Source organism: Salvelinus namaycush, unplaced genomic scaffold (genome assembly GCF_016432855.1).
Source record: "Salvelinus namaycush isolate Seneca unplaced genomic scaffold, SaNama_1.0 Scaffold255, whole genome shotgun sequence".
Lineage (NCBI taxonomy): Eukaryota > Metazoa > Chordata > Actinopteri > Salmoniformes > Salmonidae > Salvelinus > Salvelinus namaycush.
This window is the reverse complement of record NW_024059397.1, coordinates 62558-89480: the sequence shown is the minus strand read 5'-3', so window position 1 is coordinate 89480 and position 26923 is coordinate 62558. Positions and strand designations below refer to the sequence as shown.

Here is a 26923-nt window from a genome sequence, read left to right as displayed (position 1 = left end):
ACAAGTAGAGATCTGGATCCTATCAGATGACCATAGTGATTCATCATACAAGTAGAGATCTGGATCCTATCAGATGACCATAGTGATTTATCATACAAGTAGAGATCTGGATCCTATCAGATGACCATAGTGATTTATCATACAAGTAGAGATCTGGATCATATCAGATGACCATAGTGATTTATCATACAAGTAGAGATCTGGATCCTATCAGATGACCATAGTGATTCATCATACAAGTAGAGATCTGGATCCTATCAGATGACCATAGTGATATATCATACAAGTAGAGATCTGGATCATATCAGATGACCATAGTGATTTATCATACAAGTAGAGATCTGGATCCTATCAGATGACCATAGTGATTCATCATACAAGTAGAGATCTGGATCCTATCAGATGACCATAGTGATTTATCATACAAGTAGAGATCTGGATCATATCAGATGACCATAGTGATTTATCATACAAGTAGAGATCTGGATCCTATCAGATGACCATAGTGATTTATCATACAAGTAGAGATCTGGATCCTATCAGATGACCATAGTGATTTATCATACAAGTAGAGATCTGAATCCTATCAGATGACCATAGTGATTTATCATACAAGTAGAGATCTGGATCCTATCAGATGACCATAGTGATTTATCATACAAGTAGAGATCTGAATCCTATCAGATGACCATAGTGATTTATCATACAAGTAGAGATCTGGATCCTATCAGATGACCATAGTGATTTATCATACAAGTAGAGATCTGAATCCTATCAGATGACCATAGTGATTTATCATACAAGTAGAGATCTGGATCCTATCAGATAACCATAGTGATTTATCATACAAGTTACTGCACGTCTGACAATATTTCAGGCTTTTCTCACTACGAATGGGGAAATGAATGAAAAATGTATGGAAAAATACTATAATTGAATTGAATGAATCCCTCCATAAGTGAATGGCTGAAATGAAGACTGCTCCTATACCAGTAACCTTTCAGCATCAGAACAGAATCCGCCAGGAAACATGGCCCTTCTAGAGAGGACTGCAGGCTTGGTGGTAAAGACAGATATAGAATAAGCTAGAGAGGACTGCAGGCTTGGTGGTGAAGACAGATATAGAATAAGTTAGAGAGGACTGCAGGCTTGGTGGTGAAGACAGATATATAATAAGCTAGAGAGGACTGCAGGCTTGGTGGTAAAGACAGATATAGAATAAGTTAGAGAGGACTGCAGGCTTGGTGGTGAAGACAGATATAGAATAAGCTAGAGAAGACTGCTGGCTTGGTGGTGAAGGCAGACATTGAATAAGCTAGAGAGGACTGCAGGCTTGGTGGTGAAGACAGATATATAATAAGCTAGAGAGGACTGTAGGCTTGGTGGTGAAGACAGATATAGAATAAGCTAGAGAGGACTGCAGGCTTGGTGGTGAAGACAGATATAGAATAAGTTAGAGAGGACTGCAGGCTTGGTGGTGAAGACAGATATATAATACGCTAGAGAGGACTGCAGGCTTGGTGGTAAAGACAGATATAGAATAAGTTAGAGAGGACTGCAGGCTTGGTGGTGAAGACAGATATAGAATAAGCTAGAGAAGACTGCTGGCTTGGTGGTGAAGGCAGACATTGAATAAGCTAGAGAGGACTGCAGGCTTGGTGGTGAAGACAGATATATAATAAGCTAGAGAGGACTGCAGGCTTGGTGGTGAAGACAGATATAGAATAAGCTAGAGAGGACTGCAGGCTTGGTGGTGAAGACAGATATATAATAAGTTAGAGAGGACTGCAGGCTTGGTGGTGAAGACAGATATATAATAAGCTAGAGAGGACTGCAGGCTTGGTGGTGAAGACAGATATAGAATAAGTTAGAGAGGACTGCAGGCTTGGTGGTGAAGACAGATATAGAATAAGCTAGAGAGGACTGCAGGCTTGGTGGTGAAGACAGATATATAATAAGTTAGAGAGGACTGCAGGCTTGGTGGTGAAGACAGATATATAATAAGCTAGAGAGGACTGCAGGCTTGGTGGTAAAGACAGATATAGAATAAGTTAGAGAGGAATGCAGGCTTGGTGGTGAAGACAGATATAGAATAAGTTAGAGAGGACTGCAGGCTTGGTGGTGAAGACAGATATATAATAAGCTAGAGAGGACTGCAGGCTTGGTGGTAAAGACAGATATAGAATAAGTTAGAGAGGACTGCAGGCTTGGTGGTGAAGACAGATATATAATAAGCTAGAGAGGACTGCAGGCTTGGTGGTAAAGACAGATATAGAATAAGTTAGAGAGGACTGCAGGCTTGGTGGTGAAGACAGATATAGAATAAGCTAGAGAAGACTGCTGGCTTGGTGGTGAAGGCAGACATTGAATAAGCTAGAGAGGACTGCAGGCTTGGTGGTGAAGACAGATATATAATAAGCTAGAGAGGACTGCAGGCTTGGTGGTGAAGACAGATATAGAATAAGCTAGAGAGGACTGCAGGCTTGGTGGTGAAGACAGATATATAATAAGTTAGAGAGGACTGCAGGCTTGGTGGTGAAGACAGATATATAATAAGCTAGAGAGGACTGCAGGCTTGGTGGTAAAGACAGATATAGAATAAGTTAGAGAGGAATGCAGGCTTGGTGGTGAAGACAGATATAGAATAAGTTAGAGAGGACTGCAGGCTTGGTGGTGAAGACAGATATATAATAAGCTAGAGAGGACTGCAGGCTTGGTGGTAAAGACAGATATAGAATAAGTTAGAGAGGACTGCAGGCTTGGTGGTGAAGACAGATATAGAATAAGTTAGAGAGGACTGCAGGCTTGGTGGCCCAGTGGACTGTGAAATGTGAAACCCTACAGTAGCAAATGTGCATGCTTGGCACTTCACTCCTCCATCTCACTGTCCTCCTCTCCTCTTCTTTTCTCTCTTCTCTCCTTTCCACTCTCCTTCTCTCCTCTCCCATCCTCTTCTTGTCTCTACTCTCTCTCCTCCTCTCCTTGCTTCTACTCTCTCTCCTATCCTATCCTCCTCTCCTCTCTCCTTCTTGCCTGTACTCTCTCTCCCCCTACTCTCTCCTCCTCTCCTCTCCAGTCCTCTCCTCCCCTCGTCTTCTCTCCTCTCCTTTCCTCTTCTCGTTTTTCCTCTCCTCCTTTTCCCTTCTCTCCTCTTCTTGCCTCTACCCTCTCTCCTTGCTTCTACTCTCTCTCCTATCCTCCTCTCCTGTTCTGTTCTCTTCTCGTTTCTCCCCTCTCCTTCCCTCTCCTCTTGTCTCCTCTCTTCTCTCTGCTTTCTTCTCCTGCCCTCTCCTCCTATCCTCGCGCCTCTTTCTTCTACTCTCTCTCCCTCTCTCCTCCTATTCTCTCCTCTCTTCTTCCATCCTCTCCTCTCCTCTCCTCTCCTTTCCTGTTCCCTTCTCGTTTCCTATTCTCGTTTCCTGTTCCCTCCTCTCCTCTCTCCCCTTCTCCTGCCCTCTCCTCTCCTCTCTCCCCTTCTCCTGCCCTCTCCTCTCCTCTCCTCTCCTCTCCTCTCCTCTCCTCTCCTCTCCTCTCCTCTCCTCTCCTCTCCTCTCCTCTCCTCTCCTCTCCTCTCCTCTCTGCTTTCTTCTCCTGCCCTCTCCTCATCTCCTCTCCTCGCTCCTCTTGCTCTCTCTCTCTCCCCCTCCCTCCCCTCTCTTTTTCATCAACCACCACTGCTGCCTGCCAGGTTGCTGAAGATCTCCACACACACACACACACACACACACACACACACACACACACACACACACACACACACACACACACACACACACACACACACACACACACACACACACACACACACGCAGCTCCTCTATACAGACATGCTATATCCCTTTCTCTCCATTTAGAAACCTAGCACATCTCTGATACGGTAGAGTGATATTCAGCCATGTTGCCTGAGTACTGACTAGACAACCCTTATTGTGAGTGAACCCTGAAGGACAAAGTGAGTGTGTTGGAGGGCAGACAGACTGTGTCTGTAGGTCAATGTCAGCCAGCCCTTGTGTTGTGGCTGTAGTATTACAGTGTAGCCATGAGGTCCATGTGATGTGGCCAGTGATAATTCTACATCTACCAACTGGGTATACAGGGAATAACAAAACACTCTGCAAATTCTATCAAGGCAGCTGGTCAGTCAGTCATGTGACAAAATAGGCAATGTGCTCCTACTCAGGTTATGGTTGGGTGCTGAATCTGTGTTTTGTATTGCGCATCCTATTCATGTTCTATGGTCGGGCAGTCTCACCTCGTGTAGGCCGAGCAGCTGATGCCATAACCATCTGATTGATGCCCTGTAGACAGGGAGGAGGGAACACCACGACAACGCCAGTGGTGCCCTTTAATACCAAGGTTCTATCACAGCATCACGTAAAGCATCACATCTCCACTGTGGGCCACAGCATTAAGACAGCATTGTTCCGTGTGTCAGGCAGAGTTTTATGTGTTTTATACAGGCAATATTTCTCCATGGAGGTGGACAATGCCAGTCACTTGTCCCTGAGTGGCTGACGTCAGGTAGACAGGTCTGTTATAATGACTTATCTGGTCTGGGGATGTCAACTCGAGACCTTGAGACATTTTTCATTCACTCACACAAACATCTAGGAAATATTGCAAGCATATACATTGTAAGTACAATAGGCTGTGTCACTAGAGTACAACATTTTGAAACTACACTAGGCCTGTGTCAGCCTGGATTTGTCATTCATTCGACCAGATTGATGACATGTTTTATTCTCCAGGCCAGGATTCTACCAGATTGATGACAGGTTTTATTCTCCAGGCCAGGATTCTACCAGATTGATGACAGGTTTTATTCTCCAGGCCAGGATTCTACCAGATTGATGACAGGTTTTATTCTCCAGGCCAGGATTCTACCAGATTGATGAGGTTTTATTCTCCAGGCCAGGATTCTACCAGATTGATGACAGGTTTTATTCTCCAGGCCAGGATTCTACCAGATTGATGACAGGTTTTATTCTCCAGGCCAGGATTCTACCAGATTGATGACAGGTTTTATTCTCCAGGCCTGGATTCTACCAGATTGATGAGGTTTTATTCTCCAGGCCAGGATTCTACCAGATTGATGACAGGTTTTATTCTCCAGGCCAGGATTCTACCAGATTGATGACAGGTTTTATTCTCCAGGCCAGGATTCTACCAGATTGATGACAGGTTTTATTCTCCAGGCCAGGATTCTACCAGATTGATGACAGGTTTTATTCTCCAGGCCAGGATTCTACCAGATTGATGACAGGTTTTATTCTCCAGGCCAGGATTCTACCAGATTGATGACAGGTTGTCACGTTCCTGACCTTATTTGCCTTTGTTTTACTTTGTTTAGTTGGTCAGGATGTGAGCTGGGTGGGTAGTCTATGTTATGTGTTTCTATGTTGGGTTGAATGTGTTGCCTGATATGGTTCTCAATTAGAGGCAGGTGTTTTACGTTTCCTCTGATTGAGAACCATATTAAGGTAGGCTGTTCTCACTGTTTGTTTGTGGGTGATTGTTCCTGTGTCTGTTGCACCACACGGGACTGTTTCGTTTGTTCGTTCGTTTGGCTAGTCTTTCCTGTTCGTGCGTTCTTCGTGTCTATATGTAAGTTCTCAAGTTCAGGTCTGTCTACGTCGTTTGTTGTTTTGTAGTTTGTGTAAGAGTTTTCAGTGTTCGTCTTGTTTAATAAATTCATTATGTCTACATTCAACGCTGCATTTTGGTCCGACCCTTACTCCTCCTCCTCATCCGAGGAGGAGGCATTAGACAGCCGTAACACAGGTATTATTCTCCAGGCCAGGATTCTACCAGATTGATGACAGGTTTTATTCTCCAGGCCAGGATTCTACCAGATTGATGAGGTTTTATTCTCCAGGCCAGGATTCTACCAGATTGATGACAGGTTTTATTCTCCAGGCCAGGATTCTACCAGATTGATGACAGGTTTTATTCTCCAGGCCAGGATTCTACCAGATTGATGACAGGTTTTATTCTCCAGGCCTGGATTCTACCAGATTGATGAGGTTTTATTCTCCAGGCCAGGATTCTACCAGATTGATGACAGGTTTTATTCTCCAGGCCAGGATTCTACCAGATTGATGACAGGTTTTATTCTCCAGGCCAGGATTCTACCAGATTGATGAGGTTTTATTCTCCAGGCCAGGATTCTACCAGATTGATGACAGGTTTTATTCTCCAGGCCAGGATTCTACCAGATTGATGACAGGTTTTATTCTCCAGGCCAGGATTCTACCAGATTGATGAGGTTTTATTCTCCAGGCCAGGATTCTACCAGATTGATGAGGTTTTATTCTCCAGGCCAGGATTCTACCAGATTGATGACAGGTTTTATTCTCCAGGCCAGGATTCTACCAGATTGATGACAGGTTTTATTCTCCAGGCCAGGATTCTACCAGATTGATGACAGGTTTTATTCTCCAGGCCAGGATTCTACCAGATTGATGACAGGTTTTATTCTCCAGGCCTGGATTCTACCAGATTGATGAGGTTTTATTCTCCAGGCCAGGATTCTACCAGATTGATGACAGGTTTTATTCTCCAGGCCAGGATTCTACCAGATTGATGACAGGTTTTATTCTCCAGGCCAGGATTCTACCAGATTGATGACAGGTTTTATTCTCCAGGCCAGGGCAGAGCCATGTCAGTAATACAGTAATATGACATTTATCAATGGTTACATAGTATTTCAACTGACTGCAGTAATATCTGGTGTGTGACTGGACAGTGATCTTGAGTTAAGTCTGGATGTTTGAGTAGCTGACAGCGGGAAGCCAATTAAGAAGGTGACTAGAGAGGGTAGAGCCATGGTCATGGACCACTGACTGACCACTATCCTTCATTTACACACAACAACTCTACTGGCACAAGTAGCCGGCATCAAATTACCATGCACTGCTGTTGCCTGCAGCCCAGCGATGCTGGTGGCGAAAATGATCATCCCAAACCGCTTCCATCAGTGCAGGTGGATGGCATGCCGCATGGAAACCGCGTGGTTCTTTAAATGCCTTTACACGCACCGCGTAAAACAAGAAACATCGAGATTTTGTGCATATAGAGAAAACTGAACGTGTATATGTTGTCTTGCATAGTAAGTGAAACCGTTTACTTCCCACCAGACCAGTGTTGAATAACGCCCGCAGCCCTACGGAGAGCAGAGCAGTACATTGGTTTCACCATGTGTCCTCCGGCGTGACATTTCACCATAGAGCCTGTGTAATAAAAACTATGACACAATGTGACTCGGAAACCCCGAGGCTTGACTCCTGGACCATATCATTCCCTCATTATAATCCCCCTCTTCTTATTCCCCATTTCCACAGCATCTTGTAAAAAGACCACTTGCTTATCTCGAACGGCAACCCTATACATCTGCGTTAATACATTATGCATTTGAATGGGGAACCTCCTCGCCTCATGCCGCCGAGGGTTTCAAAACAAGTAATCCGACGGAAGCAGATGTATTATTTATGTACAAAGCACTGTTTTTATTATTCAGAGATCGACATCTTCCCTGTCGAAATTATGACCGCTTTTCCCTAATTGCTTTTGACAGCTGAGACCATGCGCACCGGTGAAGGATACATTAGCGGCAGCGAATAACAACCTGGGCTCGGCTCAACACAGAACAGCACTCCGCTGGTAGGATCTAATATCATAACACAATCATACTTAGTACAAGTTTACATTGCGACACTGTTCATATTAGACACCATGCTTCAAGTTAATCACACAGGGTAATATTCTTAACAATAGCGTAACAATACATCAGTGCAGATTTAATTGCCTAGTATGAAGATTTAATTGCAATAGACTCATCTATTTGACAAGTTACTATTACATGTAGGCTATAGTACCTCTCTCTCTGAACTTGTGATGCAAGGTATTGGAGGAAAGTTGACGCCTATGTCAGTGATTCGAGCGCACTTCGGTGGCTTTGCCAAACCACCATCAGCAATATAGCTACAGTTAACGATTGATATAGCTAACGATCGAAACTCTATAGTCACCTGCTGCCAGTGCTCCTCCAGCGAAGGCATCGCAGAGAAGTAGCCGGTGTCATGCACGAGCTGGAGTTCCTGAAAAATACCGTGATTCGCCAAAACGTCCATGATGATGCTCTGTGTGCGGAGCGCAGAAAGGAGACTGTTCCACGAAAAAAAGGAATCCGGCTGTGCCTAATCAAATGTCCAAATCCACGTTCATGCCAGTCCTATCAGGAAATATAATACATAGAAAGAAACATAAACTGATCCGAAAGAAGGAAATATATAGTTTCACTATTTGCTGCAGACTCTAATGAACGAGTTTAGACTTGGTGAGAGACGCAAACCTGCAGAGATGATGGAGGCTCCATGTGTATCCGTAGGCTATTGCTAGGTAGTAACCTTGCTCATCCCCACTACGCTTTTCCCCAGCGCTCCGCTTCCGTAGGAACATGTTCGGGCAGGATGGTAGTAGGCTACAGGCATCGCAAGACAAACGGGGAGGAGAGTAGCGAGTGGAGGGGCGTGTACATACTGTCAATCAACTTCGTGCGTGGCTATATAAGGTAAATGGCTTTGACGATCCCGCCAACGTGGAGATTTGACAGGTTAAGGTGTGTAAGAGGAGGGGATATGCAAATCATTGGACCTCAATAGGCTCTCCCTCCCTCTCACTCAAGCCATATATACGTCTGAAAGGTGAGCTATTTATCCGAGGCTAAATAGACATTGTAAGCGGCTCATCTCGGACTGTCTACTAAAAAAAGTTAGAGCACAAACGTCTAGTCGTTTTCGTGGGCTCCTCGAATAGACAGGGAAACCAGGCTATATTCGGTTATAGGCCTACACAATAACCATATACTCTACGTGTGACTAAAGTAGTAGACCAAAGAATTTAGAAAGACAAACACAGACCTTGGAGTGTGCTTTGAAGGCACCAGGTCACCCATGATACAAGTCAGTATTCGACATCCATCCATGTCTGAGGAAGTCAGGAAATGACGTGGAAAAAGGCCACTAGGGGCAATTGTGAGCGCTGTTACCTTTTAAGTAGGTTTCGTTTTGTTTAGGTGTTGGGGATGGAGAATGTAAGATGTAAGCATCTGCTACTGTGCAGAAAGTTGAATGTTTGAATCCAGTGATAAAAGCAATTTATGAGACTTTTGTTTTAAGCCTGTCCCAAACCTTAACCCTTACGTTAACCATTTGGAGTTAATGACTAACCTCCCTCTAGTGCGAAAGGTTGCATGTTCGAATCCAATGATAAAGTTGTTTTTGAGATTTTTGTTTTAAGCCTCTCAAACCTTTACCCATAATCATTCAGAGTTAGTGTCTAACCTTAACCACTTCAAAATGGTGCGTTTGGAACAACTTCAAAATGATGAAAGTCTAATTGTGACGTGAGACTGGGAGAGTTTGTTGAAGGAACCAACATTGTGCAGTTCATGTAGGATATACCCTGTGTCTTTCCCATTTGGGGTCACCAATTTACACAAGGCCCATTATGTGAGGTAAACAGGATATAGTGTATTTAACAGTATCCTTCAGTGCAATGATGTTGTTGGAATATGCCTCAAAGTTTGTGAATGGAACATAACTCTCGTTTGACAATAGACTAACATTGCGTGTTAGGGGTGCTTGTCACTATGACCTCTTCTGAAAGAGGACGTGAAGGAAGACTCCCCATGTGAGAATTAACTCAACCTTTCACCCCCAGAACCTACATTTTCTTAAAGTCTATGTAGACAAGATTGTTGGCATCTTACTTAAAAGTCCTGCTGAGACTGAGGCTGTCCTAATATGGACACCGTAATACAAACATACAGTCACCTACTCATTCAGAGGTTTTTCTTTATTTTTACTATTTTCTACATTGTAGAATAATAGTGCAGACATCAAAACTATGAAATAACACATATGGAATCATGTAGTAACCAAAAAAAGTGTGAAAAAAAATCGAAATATATTTTTGCCACCCTTTGCCTTGATGACAGCTTTGCACTCTTGACATTCTCTCAACCAGCTTCACCTGAAATGCTTTTCCAACAGTCATGTGCTGAGCACTTGTTGGCTGCTTTTCCTTCACTCTGCTGTCCAACTCATCCCAAACCATCTCAATTGTGTGGAGGTCGGGTGATTGTGGAGGCCAGGTCATCTGATGCAGCACTCCATCACTCTCCTTCTTAGTAAAATAGCCCTTACACAGCCTGGAGGTGTGTTGGGTCATTGTCCTGTTGAAAAACAAATGATAGTTCCACTAAGCGCAAACCAGATGGGATGGCGTATTGCTGCAGAATGCTGTGGTAGCCATGCTGGTTAAGTGTGCCTTGAATTCTAAATAAATCACAGACAGTGTCACCAGCAATACACCCCCACACCATCACACCTCCTCCTCCATGCTTTATGGTGGGAAATAGACATGCGTAGATCATCCGTTCACCCACACCGCATCTCACAAAGGCACGGCGGTTGGAACCAAAAAATCTAAAATTTGGACTCCAGACCAAAGGACAGATTTCCACCGGTTTAATGTCCATTGCTCATGTTTCTTGGCCCAATCAAGTCGTTTCTTCTTATTGGTGTCCTTTAGTAGTGGTTTCTTTGCAGCAATTCGACCATGAAGGCCTGATTCACACAGTCTCCTCTGAACAGTTCATGTTGAGATGTGTCTGTTACTTGAACTCTGTGAAGCATCTATTTGGGCTGTAATTTCTGAGGCTGGTAACTCTAATGAACTTATCCTCTGCAGCAGAGGTAACTCTGGGTCTTCCTTTCCTGTGGCAGTCCTCATGAGAGCCAGTTTCATCATAGCGCTTGATGGTTTTTGTGACTGCACTCGAAGAAACTTTAAAAGTTCTTGAAATTTTCCGCATTGACTGACCTTCATGTCTTAAAGTAATGATGGACTGTCTTTTCTCTTTGCTTATTTGAGCTGTTCTTGCCATAATATGGACTCTGTCTTTTACCAAATAGGGCTATCTTCTGTATACCCCCCACCTTGTCACAACACAACTGATTGGCTCAAACACATTAAGAAGGAAAGACATTCCACAAATTAACTTTCAAGAAGGCACAATTGAAATGCATTCCAGGTGACAATGTAAAAGGGTTATTACTACATGATTCCATATGTGTTATTTCATAATTTTGATGTCTTTCACTATTATTCTACAATGTAGAAAATAGTAAAAATGAAGAAAAACACTTGAATGAGTAGGTGTTCTAAAACTTTTGACCGGTAGTGTATATGAGACTGAGGCTGTCCTAATATATATTGACTCAGGAGACTAAAAACAAGTAGACTAAAACTATTCTGATGCCTAGTTTCACCTCATCTGTTTTTCTGTGAGTAACAGAGCTTATTTGCCTGGATTTGTGTCAGTCTAGTTTATACTGAGTTACCTTACACACACACACACACACACACACACACACACACACACACACACACACACACACACACACACACACACACACACACACACACACACACACACACACACACACACACACACACACACACACACACACACACACACACACACACACACGGTGGCATGCAGCAGAGCCGTAATCGTATTACAGTGTTCTGGGAGGCTGGCTGACGGCCCTGGATGTGTGACTTACACATGGCATTTGGGGAGAGAGAGCACGCTGCGAGCTGATGAAGCACTGACTGACATTTATCCATTTGACTCGTTCAGCTCTCACTCTGTCTCACTCTCTCTCTGTCTCTCTTTTTCTCTCTCACAGACACAGAGACACAGACAAACACACGTATGCACACACGTAACCACACGGCCTCTTTCTCTCTACCTCCTCTCTACACCTCTCCCTGTCTATTTTTCTCCCTACGTGTTGAGCCAGAGAGAGAGAGCTCAGATAAGATGTTCTCCCTACATGTTGAGCCAGAGAGAGAGAGCTCAGATAAGATGTTCTCCCTACGTGTTGAGCCAGAGAGAGAGAGAGAGAGAGCTCAGATAAGATGTTCGCCCTACGTGTTGCGCCAGAGAGAGAGAGAGAGAGAGCTCAGATAAGATGTTCTCCCTACGTGTTGAGCCAGAGAGAGAGAGCTCAGATAAAATGTTCTCCCTACGTGTTGAGCCAGAGAGAGAGAGCTCAGATAAAATGTTCTCCCTACGTGTTGAGCCAGAGAGAGAGAGCTCAGATAAGATGTTCTCCCTACGTGTTGAGCCAGAGAGAGAGAGCTCAGATAAGATGTTCTCCCTACGTGTTGAGCCAGGGAGAGAGAGCTCAGATAAGATGTTCTCCCTACGTGTTGAGCCAGAGAGAGAGAGCTCAGATAAAATGTTCTCCCTACGTGTTGAGCCAGAGAGAGAGAGCTCAGATAAGATGTTCTCCCTACGTGTTGAGCCAGAGAGAGAGAGCTCAGATAAAATGTTCTCCCTACGTGTTGAGCCAGAGAGAGAGAGCTCAGATAAGATGTTCTCCCTACGTGTTGAGCCAGGGAGAGAGAGCTCAGATAAGATGTTCTCCCTACATGTTGAGCCAGAGAGAGAGAGCTCAGATAAGATGTTCTCCCTACGTGTTGAGCCAGAGAGAGAGAGCTCAGATAAGATGTTCTCCCTACGTGTTGAGCCAGAGAGAGAGAGCTCAGATAAGATGTTCTCCCTACGTGTTGAGCCAGAGAGAGAGAGCTCAGATAAGATGTTCTCCCTACGTGTTGAGCCAGAGAGAGAGAGAGAGAGAGCTCAGATAAGATGTTCTTCCTACGTGTTGAGCCAGAGAGAGAGAGCTCAGATAAGATGTTCTCCCTACGTGTTGAGCCAGAGAGAGAGAGAGAGAGCTCAGATAAGATGTTCGCCCTACGTGTTGAGCCAGAGAGAGAGAGAGAGAGAGCTCAGATAAGATGTTCTCCCTACGTGTTGAGCCAGAGAGAGAGAGCTCAGATAAGATGTTCTCCCTACGTGTTGAGCCAGAGAGAGAGAGCTCAGATAAGATGTTCTCCCTACGTGTTGAGCCAGAGAGAGAGAGCTCAGATAAGATGTTCTCCCTACGTGTTGAGCCAGAGAGAGAGAGCTCAGATAAGATGTTCTCCCTACGTGTTGAGCCAGAGAGAGAGAGTAATTGAAGAATCCATAGACTCTAACCAATTCTGGGAAAATTGGAAAACACTAAACAAACAACAACACAAAGAATTATCTATCCAAAATGGAGATGTATGGGTAAACCACTTCTCCAATCTTTTTGGCTCTATAACAAAGAATAAAGAGCAAAAACATATACATGATCAAATACAAATCCTAGAATCAACTATTAAAGACTACCAGAACCCACTGGATTCTCCAATTACCTTGAATGAGTTACAGGACAAAATAAAAACCCTCCAACCCAAAAAGGCCTGTGGTGTTGATGGTATCCTTAATGAAATGATCAAATATACAGACAACAAATTCCAATTGGCTATACTAAAACTCTTTAACATCGTCCTTAGCTCTGGCATCTTCCCCAATATTTGGAACCAAGGACTGATCACCCCAATCCACAAAAGTGGAGACAAATTTGACCCCAATAACTACCGTGGAATATGCGTCAACAGTAACCTTGGTAAAATACTCTGCATTATCATTAACAGCAGACTCGTACATTTCCTCAATGAACACAATGTACTGAGCAAATGTCAAATTGGCTTTTTACCAAATTACCGTACAACAGACCATGTATTCACCCTACACACCCTAATTGACAACCAAACAAACCAAAACAAAGGCAAAGTCTTCTCATGCTTTGTTGATTTCAAAAAAGCCTTCGACTCAATTTGGCATGAGGGTCTGCTATACAAATTGATGGAAAGTGGTGTTGGGGGTAAAACATACGACATTATAAAATCCATGTACACAAACAACAAGTGTGCGGTTAAAATTGGCAAAAAACACACACATTTCTTCACACAGGGTCGTGGGGTGAGACAGGGATGCAGCTTAAGCCCCACCCTCTTCAACATATATATCAACGAATTGGCGCGGGCACTAGAACAGTCTGCAGCACCCGGTCTCACCCTACTAGAATCCGAAGTCAAATGTCTACTGTTTGCTGATGATCTGGTGCTTCTGTCACCAACCAAGGAGGGCCTACAGCAGCACCTAGATCTTCTGCACAGATTCTGTCAGACCTGGGCCCTGACAGTAAATCTCAGTAAGACCAAAATAATGGTGTTCCAAAAAAGGTCCAGTCGCCAGGACCACAAATTCCATCTAGACACCGTTGCCCTAGAGCACACGAAAAACTATACATACCTCGGCCTAAACATCAGCACCACAGGTAACTTCCACAAAGCTGTGAACGATCTGAGAGACAAGGCAAGAAGGGCATTCTATGCCATCAAAAGGAACATAAATTTCAACATACCAATTAGGATCTGGCTAAAAATACTTGAATCAGTCATAGAGCCCATTGCCCTTTATGGTTGTGAGGTCTGGGGTCCGCTCACCAACCAAGATTTCACAAAATGGGGCAAACACCAAATTGAGACTCTGCATGCAGAATTCTGCAAAAATATCCTTCGTGTACGACGTAGAACACCAAATAATGCATGCAGAGCAGAATTAGGCCGATACCCACTAATTATCAAAATCCAGAAAAGAGCCGTTAAATTCTACAACCACCTAAAAGGAAGCGATTCCCAAACCTTCCATAACAAAGCCATCACCTACAGAGAGATGAACCTGGAGAAGAGTCCCCTAAGCAAGCTGGTCCTAGGGCTCTGTTCACAAACACAAACACACCCCACAGAGCCCCAGGACAACAGCACAATTAGACCCAACCAAATCATGAGAAAACAAAAAGATAATTACTTGACACATTGGAAAGAATTAACAAAAAAACAGAGCAAACTAGAATGCTATTTGGCCCTAAACAGAGAGTACACAGTGGCAGAATACCTGACCACTGTGACTGACCCAAACTTAAGGAAAGCTTTGACTATGTACAGACTCAGTGAGCATAGCCTTGCTATTGAGAAAGGCCGCCGTAGGCAGACATGGCTCTCAAGAGAAGACAGGCTATGTGCACACTGCCCACAAAATGAGGTGGAAACTGAGCTGCACTTCCTAACCTCCTGCCCAATGTATGACCATATTAGAGACACATATTTCCCTCAGATTACACAGATCCACAAAGAATTCGAAAACAAATCCAATTTTGATAAACTCCCATATCTACTGGGTGAAATTCCACAGTGTGCCATCACAGCAGCAAGATTTGTGACCTGTTGCCACAAGAAAAGGGCAACCAGTGAAGAACAAACACCATTGTAAATACAACCCATATTTATGCTTATTTATTTTAACTTGTGTGCTTTAACCATTTGTACATTGTTACAACACTGTATATATATAATATGACATTTGTAATGTCTTTATTGTTTTGAAACTTCTGTATGTGTAATGTTTACTGTTAATTTGTATTGTTTGTTTCACTTTTGTGTATTGTCTACCTCACTTGCTTTGGCAATGTTAACACATGTTTCCCATGCCAATAAAGCCCCTTGAATTGAATTGAATTGAGAGCTCAGATAAGATGTTCTCCCTACATGTTGAGCCAGAGAGAGAGAGCTCAGATAAGATGTTATCCCTACGTGTTGAGCCAGAGAGAGAGAGCTCAGATAAGGTGAAAGAAAAACTAATGATAGAGCTCATGCAAAAACACAGACCAAGACATGTAGCACCAACCAACACACACACACACACACACACACACACACACACACACACACACACACACACACACACACACACACACACACACACACACACACACACACACACACACACACACACACACACACACACACACACACACACACACACACACACACACACTTTGCTTATCTCTGCATGGTTGACTGAGGTGTAAATATTTAACAACTGCTGGTGAGGACCCTGGTGGGCATCTCTGGGGGGTAAACTTACCATCACACACACACACACACACACACACACACACACACACACACACACACACACACACACACACACACACACACACACACACACACACACACACACACACACACACACACACACACACACACAGTATGACCTTATCATACCAGCCTACGTTGTGTAGCAGTAAACACACACACACAGCGTATCACCGTATCATCCCAGCCCATGTTGCATAGTAGTAAAGTGCATGCATACACAAGCTGCTATTGCAACATAAAAGCTTCCGTCAGTACCATTGAGAGTCCCTGTGTGCATGCATATCATAGATAAAAAACACACCGTCCACCACTCTGCTCACACTGTTGCATAGGGATGCTGACAGCGCTTTTACCTGGCAGTTAGTGCTTTTACAGTATAAATAATTGAACGACTGCGATCCATCATTGGAATATGAGGCAGCAGGGCTGCTAATCCCATCAGCTGAATGCAGGGCTTTTATTGAGGAAGATGGATCAGGACAATTTCAATGGACTTTAGTGGAGCAGAGAGCACAATGACAGATGCCCTTTACCCAGAAGGCAGTGGCTGGGTGTGTCACTGACAGGAGTTCACTCATTCAGGTATTTAAACAGGATGAGATTAATGGGGACCTCTGTGCTCGGTGTTCATTAGTTCTAGTCTATTATGGTAAGCCTGCAGTGGAGTGGAGCATCCATATCAACGCACATTTCAGTGGTGATGTCTGTGTGTGTGTTACCGTGGTTGCACTTCCTGGGACAGTTTCTGGGACTCAGATTCTACCTATTCTTGGACTAATAAGCGTTTTTAATGGAGATGTTTCATTGAAGAGATCAGTGGTGTAGTGGTGCCTGGAGAAGTGGGTATACTCTCATTTAGCCAAAACATTTCCCAAACGGACCGCCCGGCGAGTGAATGGCGCCATGTGTGAAAAATCATATGAGAATTGTACTCTGAATGACCTAAAATGATCAATGCCATATTGGTCTTTCACAGTAAGGCCAACCCAAGCTGTGCTGGGGAGTAGGCTAATAGTAGGACTACCATTAAAATAGATGAGTCTGTCAATTGAGTCAGAAATGAACAGGTTTCTGATTTTTCCCATTTCTTTCAGGTTTTCGCTCTCAAAGTCACGCTTTTTTAATAGAAAAACAACAAAATTGGATGTTCTAAGTCCACAACAACGCTTAAATCACATCAGGAGACCACTTTTGAGGACTGGGTAAAATCTAAAAAATGTAGATTTTTTTGTGTCGTTACCCTTTAATTAAAGTGTGCAGACAGTGTTGTTTGGTTCCCAGTATTTCTGTAGCAACATGAGATGGAGCTGGCAAAACAAAGAGCCACTGGATCATGATATCATTTGGCCAGGTGGACATAGGCTACTTCAGTTAACATTTAATTGAGAAGGAAGCCGCTCCATCTGAAAACAGTTGCCTGTGTGGTGTACGTTTTAGAACAGTGTTTTCCAGCTAATTACACTTTGGAACATTGGCATGTAGGCTTAACCGCCCCGTGCACATCGCAGCGCTTTAATGTGAATAAATAATAGTCTATGAACATGTTAAACATTCTGATCTGTTCCATCAGCCTTCATTGATACAGCATATACCTCCACTACACTACTTTGATACACATCAGTGGGAATGATGAAGTGAGTATATGCAATGCCCACTGAAAAAAAGGTGTGTGTATATGGGCGTATACCTGCATATAGAGCACCACAGTATGAGTCATAATAACCATCAAATCTATCGGTCAAACAGGGAAATGGTTCCAATCGTTTTTCCACCATTCATTTTCCCCATAGGGGATTTCAGAAACACTTCAAATAAGGGCTGTGTTTCGTGTAGGCTTACCCTGGCGTGACGTTTTGATAACCATGTAAATCTCTCTCGGACAAGGTGACTTTTATCAATATATTTGTCTCTATTTACGCTCAGAATCGAAAATGCTAATTAGCAAAATCCCCTATGGGGAAAAATGAATAGTGGGAAAACGATTGGAACCGTTTCCCTGTTTGGCCGCTAAGTTTTATGGGTATTATGACACCTCCACTGTGGGGCTCTATACCCTTCACTACACCACTGGAAGAGATTGTTCATCAGCACGGGAAACAGGCTTTGGTTCAGCATGATGCAGTGCCTACACCGTGGATGCCTAGATGTGTATGTACATAGATAAATATACATATGCACTACCAGTTTGCAGTGGGAAGTCAAGACCACAGCTGAAGTCTAGGGCCTTTTGTAGCACCCTAATGGACAGTTTTCCTCTTCAGACTATTTTCTAAGACTCTATGCTTGGGCCCTGGATGCTGCAGACCTCCTCACTACCATCCTCCATTACTCATCTGAGCAAGGAGACAGGAGGGAGGAAAAGAGGAGGGAGGGAGGGACTGGAGGGATTTGGAGTGACAGACTGAGAAAAACAGAAAAACGATAATGAATGCTAGGGGTTTCGGAGGTTCAGTCTCCCCCGCAGTCGCTGAAATGGAGAACCAGGGATGGGGGAGGGAGACAGAGCCAGAGAAAGTGCCCTTTTAGCTGGGTGATATTTAGTGCTGCGCTGGTCCTTCCTAAGCCAGAACACGCAGCGGAAATAGAACATAGACAAGGCCACCGTGGCCAGCTGTTTAGAACCAATTAAAGCCCGTTGAGTGTGAGAGAAAGAGAGAGTGACAGTGTGTGAAACGGACTGTTTCTAGCATTGTCTGGGCCTGCCAGTCTGTTGAAGGTTATCTCCATGATACTGTGGCCCTTCTGTGCTGAGTGTGGCCATGATTGGAGACACCCATGTCCTTTTCACACTAGCAGAGTCGATCTGAGGCCTATCCAAGCAATGGAGTAGACCAGCAATTCAACAGCATGGCGATCCAGTTTTGAATAAAGGATTGTGATGATTGTGAAAGTAAATGTGTGGTTTTTGATATCGGTTGCAGTGAGATCTGCATCGATTAAATATGATTTGTGACAGTAAAAGGAGCAGTTTTCAGTAGGGTGTGAATTGGTTGTATCTAAATTGATTAAATATGATTTGTGACAGTAAAATGAGAAAGTGACAGTGTGAAACAGACTTTTTATAGCACTGTCTGGGTCTGGGCCTGTCAGTCTGTTGAAGGTTATGTCCATGATACTCCATGAAAATACACAAGCCAGCTTACTATGCTTTGTGTGGGCATGCCAGTGTGAATACGGTACCATTCAGGTTTGTCTGTCTAGCCTCAACCGGAATGGCAATGAAAAGGAGTGGGAAAGGGCCCATTTGTGTCATTGGTGGTACAGCCTTGTCATATCATGTCATACAGGTGTAGGATCTTAATTTGACATGTATTGACTGTTAAATAGCCATCACTAGCCGGCTACCACCCGGTTACTCAACCCTGCACCATAGAGGCTGCTGCCATTTATACATAGACATGGAATCACTGGCCACCTTAATAATGGAAGGTTAGTCACTTTAGTAATGTTTACATAATACTTTACTCATCTCATACTGTATGTATATACTGTATTCTACTATATTTTAGTCAATGCCACTGACATTGCTCGTCCTAATAATTATATATTTCTTAACTCCATTCTTTTACTTTTAGATTTGTGTATTGTTGTGAATTGTTAGATATTACTGCACTGTTGGAGCTAGGAACACAAGCATTTTTCTGCACTCGCAATAACATCTGCTAAATGTGTGTATGTGACCAATAAAATTTGATTTGATTTGGAATTTGATTTGATTGTCAAAGCAAAATATTCTTGCAGCAACAGGATTTGAATGTTTAGTCCATAATGTTGCTTGATTGCTGGTTAGAATTAATATAACTGTGTGTTAATGGGGGTTTTCAGTGAATTTAGGTAAATCACGAAGCTCATCTGCATTTCCTGTGGTGCAGTGAAAATTCTCAGCAACAAAAGAGTGATCAAAAAAACATCCTACATCTGTAGCTTTGAATTCTCAATGGGTGAATTCCTAATGGCATTCATGACTCGTCTTCTGCTCAGTGACAAACATGACAAGGTGTGATGAGACACAGGAAACTCTAATAGCCGCTTGGTTTTGGAGCATGAATAGAGACTGGAAGGTATTCATCCGCAGATGCTGAACGCCATGTATTATCTTGTCAAAATGAAGCAGTGATTTTGATGTTTGTCTGTCTGTGTGTGTGTGTGTGTGTGTGTGTGTGTTCATGTGTGCGTGCGTGTGAGCTTTCTCTCTCTCTCTCTAGTTGTGTGTGTGTGTGTGTTCATGTGTGTGTGCGTGTGAGCTTTCTCTCTCTTTCTCTCACACTCTCTCTCTCTCTCTCTAGTTGTGTGTGTGATTTGAGTGCAGCTTCTCCGTGAGGTGAGTGGGCAGAAAAGAGAAGACAAGAGGTCAAAGAAACTAGGCCATCCACTGGGGAGCCATGGCAACAGCACACAGCCAAGCAGCTGTCAGGTATTGACCTCCACAGCACACAGCCAATCAGCAGCTGTCAGGTATTGACCTCCACAGAGGGAGAGAAGAAGACCCGGAGCAACCCAAAGCAAAAAAACATTTATCATTTATTACCGTCTAACACCTCTCCACAAAACACAGGAGAACTGCCTGGGACAGATATACTACTCTGCACATAGGTCTACATATGCAGAACACTGTGCACCAGCATAGCAATCCCAGTTTTGAATAGGATTGTGATTATTGTGTTTACATTTCTTTGTTGTTGTGATTTTCAATATGGTTGCAGTAAGATCTGCATTGGTTCAGTATTAATACGTGACGTTTTCTATGGGCTGTAAATTTGATTGAATCTGAATGGATTGAATACGATATGAAAGTAAATGTGCTGTTTCCGATATGCTTTCATTGATGTATCGCCGTTGATAGTCAGGGCGTGTGTGATTGCAATGCATTCCTAGTCGGTGTCTGTGAACGATCCATTGGAATATGGTCTGATAGTCTAGTCTAGCTGGTTGCTATGTGTCTTCAACAACTTGATCCTCTGATTTCACCTGATTGTCCTAGCTTGTGTCCCAAATGGCACCCTAATCTTCATTGGCCCTGGTCAAATGTAGTGCACTATAAAGTGAATAGGGCCCTGGTCAAATGTAGTGCACTATAAAGTGAATAGGGCCCTGGTCAAATGTAGTGCACTATAAAGTGAATAGGGCCCTGGTCAAATGTAGTGCACTATAAAGTGAATAGGGCCCTGGTCAAATGTAGTACACTATAAAGTGAATAGGGCCCTGGTCAAATGTAGTGCACTATAAAGTGAATAGGGCCCTGGTCAAATGTAGTGCACTATAAAGTGAATAGGGCCCTGGTCAAATGTAGTACACTATAAAGTGAATAGGGCCCTGGTCAAATGTAGTGCACTATATAGTGAATAGGATACCATTTGGGACACAATGCTTAGACATGTGAGAGGTGACCGTATTGCATCTGTATATTAATGTGTGTACCTTCCTCTCTTAATCCTATTTGGTACCCAGGTGGCCGTCTGTCAGGAGAGATGTGTCCGCTCGTAGTGAATTGTCCAATATTGACAGGACACCTCCTGCATCAATGAGCAGTGTTGCTGTGCAGAGAACAGAGAAAGCCCTCCCTCTGAGACGCAGCTGGAATCATTCTGGGGAAAAGTGTGTTTTATCCTATGGTAATTAATGTTAATGTATATCAAGATAATCCAAAAGGTATTCTTTAGACTAGTTCCTATCTGTTCAGTATGGAGATAACATTAACAGAAACCTAATGAGAAGTAGGATAGATACTTTTTTTATATAACATAGAGAGGGAGGGAGGGTAGCTTGTGAGATCTGTGCCCAGATTTTCAAAAGTTAGCTATCTGGATTTCGCCTATCGGATGGGATTAAAAGCGTAGAAATAGAATGAAGAGAACGGGAGTCCCCATTCAAGTCAATGATATGTCCGTTCTGTTCATTCTATTTCTATGTATTTAATCCTATCCGATAGTGCTTTTTTAAAAACTGGGCCCTGACGGTAGCTGGTGAGAATTTTGATCTTGTAACTCTATAGTGTAATTAGTCGTGCATCATCTGATGAACTGCTAAATGTTTCTTTGCTAAAGAGATGGGAAAGGTTGGTGCTGGAACCATTTCCAACTGCCGTCTTCATCAGCGAGAGGCGGAATGATATGCTGCTCACCATAGTTCCTATCTCCAGGAGGCTGACGATCACATTCTCTCTGGGTAACCTGCTTTCACCCCAATCACTTGGGGGGGAAGCAGGAGGCATCAACCCTGTCACCTGATCCCTGATCAGTAGATAGACCGAGGTGAAAAGGTGACGGGGAAGGATGAACTTCTTTCATCTCTGGGTTGTTTATCATAATATTGGAGCTTCCCTCATCTTTTTCAAGGGGCTTTGCCATTTCAAAGGCATGTGTGAAACTGATTTACCAGAAAAGAAGTGTCTGCATTCGCAGTTCTCAGATTCTCAGATTCTGAAAGCCTCTCTCTCTCTTACTCTCTCGCTCTTTGTTTTTCACCCTTTCATGAATACATTTATATATTTCTGTGAAGAGTGTGAGAATGATTGAGCCTTAGTTCCCCACTGCTCTTTCAAGGTGCATCACCAGTCAGCCAGCAGGCCGTACGTCATTACCACTGACATTAACAGATGCCACCGCAGAGTCTCAGAACACACTAACACTGTGAGGTTCAAAGAGCCTTATCTGGATAAACAGAACAGAGGGAGAGGGATAGAGAGTGCATGTGTGTGTTCGCGTGCACGCATAAGAGACTCACCGACTAACAGTGTGAGATAAAGAAATGGTTGATGGTAAATCGAGTCTCTCCACGCGTGACGATCATATACTCCCTTCTTACCTATGTCTCCAATCTCTACCATGCAGAAGTCAGCCATTCAGATAAAACCACTGGTGACTATCGATTAAGGTTCCATACCAGTAAACCTCTCCACTAACCTCTCCACACCAGTAAACCTCTCCACTAACACCTCCACACCAGTAAACCCCTATACTAACACCTCCACACCAGTAAACCCCTATACTAACACCTCCACACCAGTAAACCTCTCCACTAACGCCTCCACACCAGTAAACCTCTCCACTAACACCTCCACACCAGTAAACCTCTCCACTAACACCTCCACACCAGTAAACATCTCCACTAACACCTCCACACCAGTAAACCCCTATACTAACACCTCCACACCAGTAAACCCCTATACTAACACCTCCACACCAGTAAACCTCTCCACTAACGCCTCCACACCAGTAAACCTCTCCACTAACACCTCCACAGCAGTAAACCCCTATACTAACACCTCCACACCAGTAAACCTCTCCACTAACACCTCCACACCAGTAAACCCCTATACTAACATCTCCACACCAGTAAACCTCTCCACTAACACCTCCACACCAGTAAACCTCTCCACTAACACCTCCACACCAGTAAACCTCTCCACTAACACCTCCACACCAGTAAACCCCTATACTAACACCTCCACATCAGTAAACCTCTCCACTAACACCTCCACACCAGTAAACATCTCCACTAACAGCTCCACACCAGTAAACCTCTCCACTAACACCTCCACACCAGTAAACCTCTCCACTAACACCTCCACACCAGTAAACATCTCCACTAACAGCTCCACACCAGTAAACCTCTCCACTAACACCTCCACACCAGTAAACCCCTATACTAACACCTCCACACCAGTAAACCTCTCCACTAACACCTCCACACCAGTAAACCTCTCCACTAACACCTCCACACCAGTAAACCTCTCCACTAACACCTCCACACCAGTAAACCTCTCCACTAACACCTCCACACCAGTAAACCTCTCCACTAACACCTCCACACCAGTAAACCTCTCCACTAACACCTCCACACCAGTAAACCTCTCCACTAACACCTCCACACCAGTAAACCCCTATACTAACACCTCCACATCAGTAAACCTCTCCACTAACACCTCCACACCAGTAAACATCTCCACTAACAGCTCCACACCAGTAAACCTCTCCACTAACACCTCCACACCAGTAAACCTCTCCACTAACACCTCCACACCAGTAAACATCTCCACTAACAGCTCCACACCAGTAAACCTCTCCACTAACACCTCCACACCAGTAAACCCCTATACTAACACCTCCACACCAGTAAACCTCTCCACTAACACCTCCACACCAGTAAACCTCTCCACTAACACCTCCACACCAGTAAACCTCTCCACTAACACCTCCACACCAGTAAACCTCTCCACTAACACCTCCACACCAGTAAATCTCTCCACTAACACCTCCACACCAGTAAACCTCTCCACTAACACCTCCACACCAGTAAACCTCTCCACTAACACCTCCACACCAGTAAACCTCTATACTAACACCTCCACACCAGTAAACCTCTCCACTAACACCTCCACACCAGTAAACCTCTCCACTAACACCTCCACACCAGTAAACCTCTATACTAACACCTCCACACCAGTAAACCTCTCCACTAACACCTCCACACCAGTAAACCTCTCCCCTAACACCTCCACACCAGTAAACCTCTCCACTAACACCTCCACATCAGTAAACCTCTCCACTAACACCTCCACACCAGTAAACCTCTCCACTAACACCTCCACACCAGTAAACCTCTATACTAACACCCCCACACCAGTAAACCTCTCCACTAACACCTCCACACCAGTAAACCTCTATACTAACACCTCCACACCAGTAAACCTCTCCACTAACACCTCCACACCAGTAAACCTCTCCACTAACACCTCCACACCAGTAAACCTCTCCACTAACACCTCCACACCAGTAAACCTCTATACTAACACCTCCACACCAGTAAACCTCTCCACTAACACCTCCACACCAGTAAACCTCTCCACTAACACCTCCACACCAGTAAACCTCTCCACTAACACCTCCACACCAGTAAACCTCTCCACTAACACCTCCACACCAGTAAACCTCTATACTAACACCTCCACACCAGTAAACCTCTCCACTAACTTCTCCACACCAGTAAACCTCTCCACCAACACCTCCACACCAGTAAACCTCTCCACTAACACCTCCACACCAGTAAACCCCTATACTAACACCTCCACACCAGTAAACCTCTCCACTAACTTCTCCACACCAGTAAACCTCTCCACTAACACCTCCACACCAGTAAAACTCTCCACTAACTTCTCCACACCAGTAAACATCTCCACTAACACCTCCACACCAGTAAACCTCTCCACTAACTTCTCCACACCAGTAAACCTCTCCACTAACACCTCCACACCAGTAAACCCCTATACTAACACCTCCACACCAGTAAACCTCTCCACTAACACCTCCACACCAGTAAACCTCTCCACTAACTTCTCCACACCAGTAAACCTCTCCACTAACACCTCCACACCAGTAAACCCCTATACTAACACCTCCACACCAGTAAACCTCTCCACTAACACCTCCACACCAGTAAACCCCTATACTAACACCTCCACACAAGTAAACCTCTCCACTAACACCTCCACACCAGTAAACCTCTCCACTAACACCTCTGATGTCCAGTCATGGCAAATACTTAGACACAATAGTTGTTAGTGAACTAAACAGTGGAAGTGACCACCTTTCTTTCAACAGTCATTGCACAGTTACGGTGGACAGACACGTTTATCTTGTTATCCCTCAAAACAAGTTCAGAAAGGAAACGCCATGTGTACATTCAACCATTTCCTAGAACAGATTACAATGCATAGGCTTGGCGTTAGGCTCTGCTCCTTCAGCTCACTGCCAGAGCCAAGCATCATATAAAGATGATACAATATCTACAGGCAATGAGCACAATATTCTATACCAAATCCCCTGGAGGAAGAAACCCAGAACACAGACAGGTGGAGGCTGGCAGTGGTGGTGGGATATCAGAAAACAGCAAGCATAGCGACTAACAGCTGTTTACAGCAGCAGCGCAATGGCAGCAAGATACATCCGCCATTGAGGAAGCGTGAGTAGAACTGGTCAACTTAAATAGAGCACATGTGAGTAGTATGAATCCAGTTGGTGTGATACCCGCTGATGCGATCAGCTGATGGCACCATAGTGGCGTGCTTCTTCTCAACTGGCTTCACTTAACTTATACTCACTTTTAGACTAGTACGTATAGTCACATGAAAATCATTCTATCAATTAACCCAAGAAATTAAATTGCCTGAAACGCAAACAATCCGCCACTCCTTAGACACATTCAGGAACAATGTACTTTACTTCCTCAGTGATTCTGGTCTGGTGTGTACATTTCCTGGTAGCTAAACGGATAGAGGTCAAGTAGTGCACTATATAGGGAATAGGGTGCCATTTGGGATGTAGTCAGTGTACATTCTACGTAACAGCCTCATCTTCCGCTGTCTGCATAATGAGGTAGACGGTTATTGGGACTGTTTTGATTTTCAAAATGACAAAATCCCCTTTTCAATTTGTCGTCCCCGAGCTTGAATACGCTGTCTCGCTCCCCCGGCATGGGCCTAAAATGACTTTTCTGCATCCCTGGCAAACAAGGGCTACATTCCAAATGGCCCCCTGTGCACTACATAGTGCCCTATAGGCCCTGGTCAAAATAAGTGGAGTATGCAGTGCATAGGATTCCATTTGGGACGTAACCCTTGTTGTCCAGGGCTGGCAGACAGACAAACACATCATCAGGCTGGAATAATAGAAACGCGTCGCTGATAAACTAGAACAATTATGGCATCCTCTATGGTGTAAATGGGCCTGTTCAGACTGACCTCTCAGAGAGAAGAGAGGAGGGGGGCTTGGAGAGAGGAGAGGAGGGGGGCTTGGAGAGAGGAGAGGAGGGGGGGCTTGGAGAGAGGAGAGGAGGGGGGCTTAGAGAGAGGAGAGGAGGGGGGCTTGGAGAGAGGAGAGGAGGGGGGCTTGGAGAGAGGAGAGGAGGGGGGCTTAGAGAGACGAGAGGAGGGGGGCTTAGACAGAGGAGAGGAGGGGGGCTTGGAGAGAGGAGAGGA

At 44.2% G+C, this 26923-nt stretch overlaps 1 protein-coding gene across 1 annotated transcript in view; it reads right to left on the bottom strand.

The window, feature by feature from the left end:
• Positions 1–8458, bottom strand: part of LOC120039123 (Krueppel-like factor 7) — a 68248-nt gene extending 59790 nt beyond the window's left edge. Inside the window, exons 1-2 of the mRNA XM_038984649.1 lie at positions 8351–8458; positions 8028–8230 (exon numbers count right to left, since the gene is read on the bottom strand). Coding sequence (XP_038840577.1) covers positions 8028–8129 — 102 coding nt within the window. The 5' untranslated portion in view covers positions 8130–8230; positions 8351–8458. The remainder of the gene's footprint in view (positions 1–8027; positions 8231–8350) is intronic.
• Positions 8459–26923: the final 18465 nt, after the last annotated feature.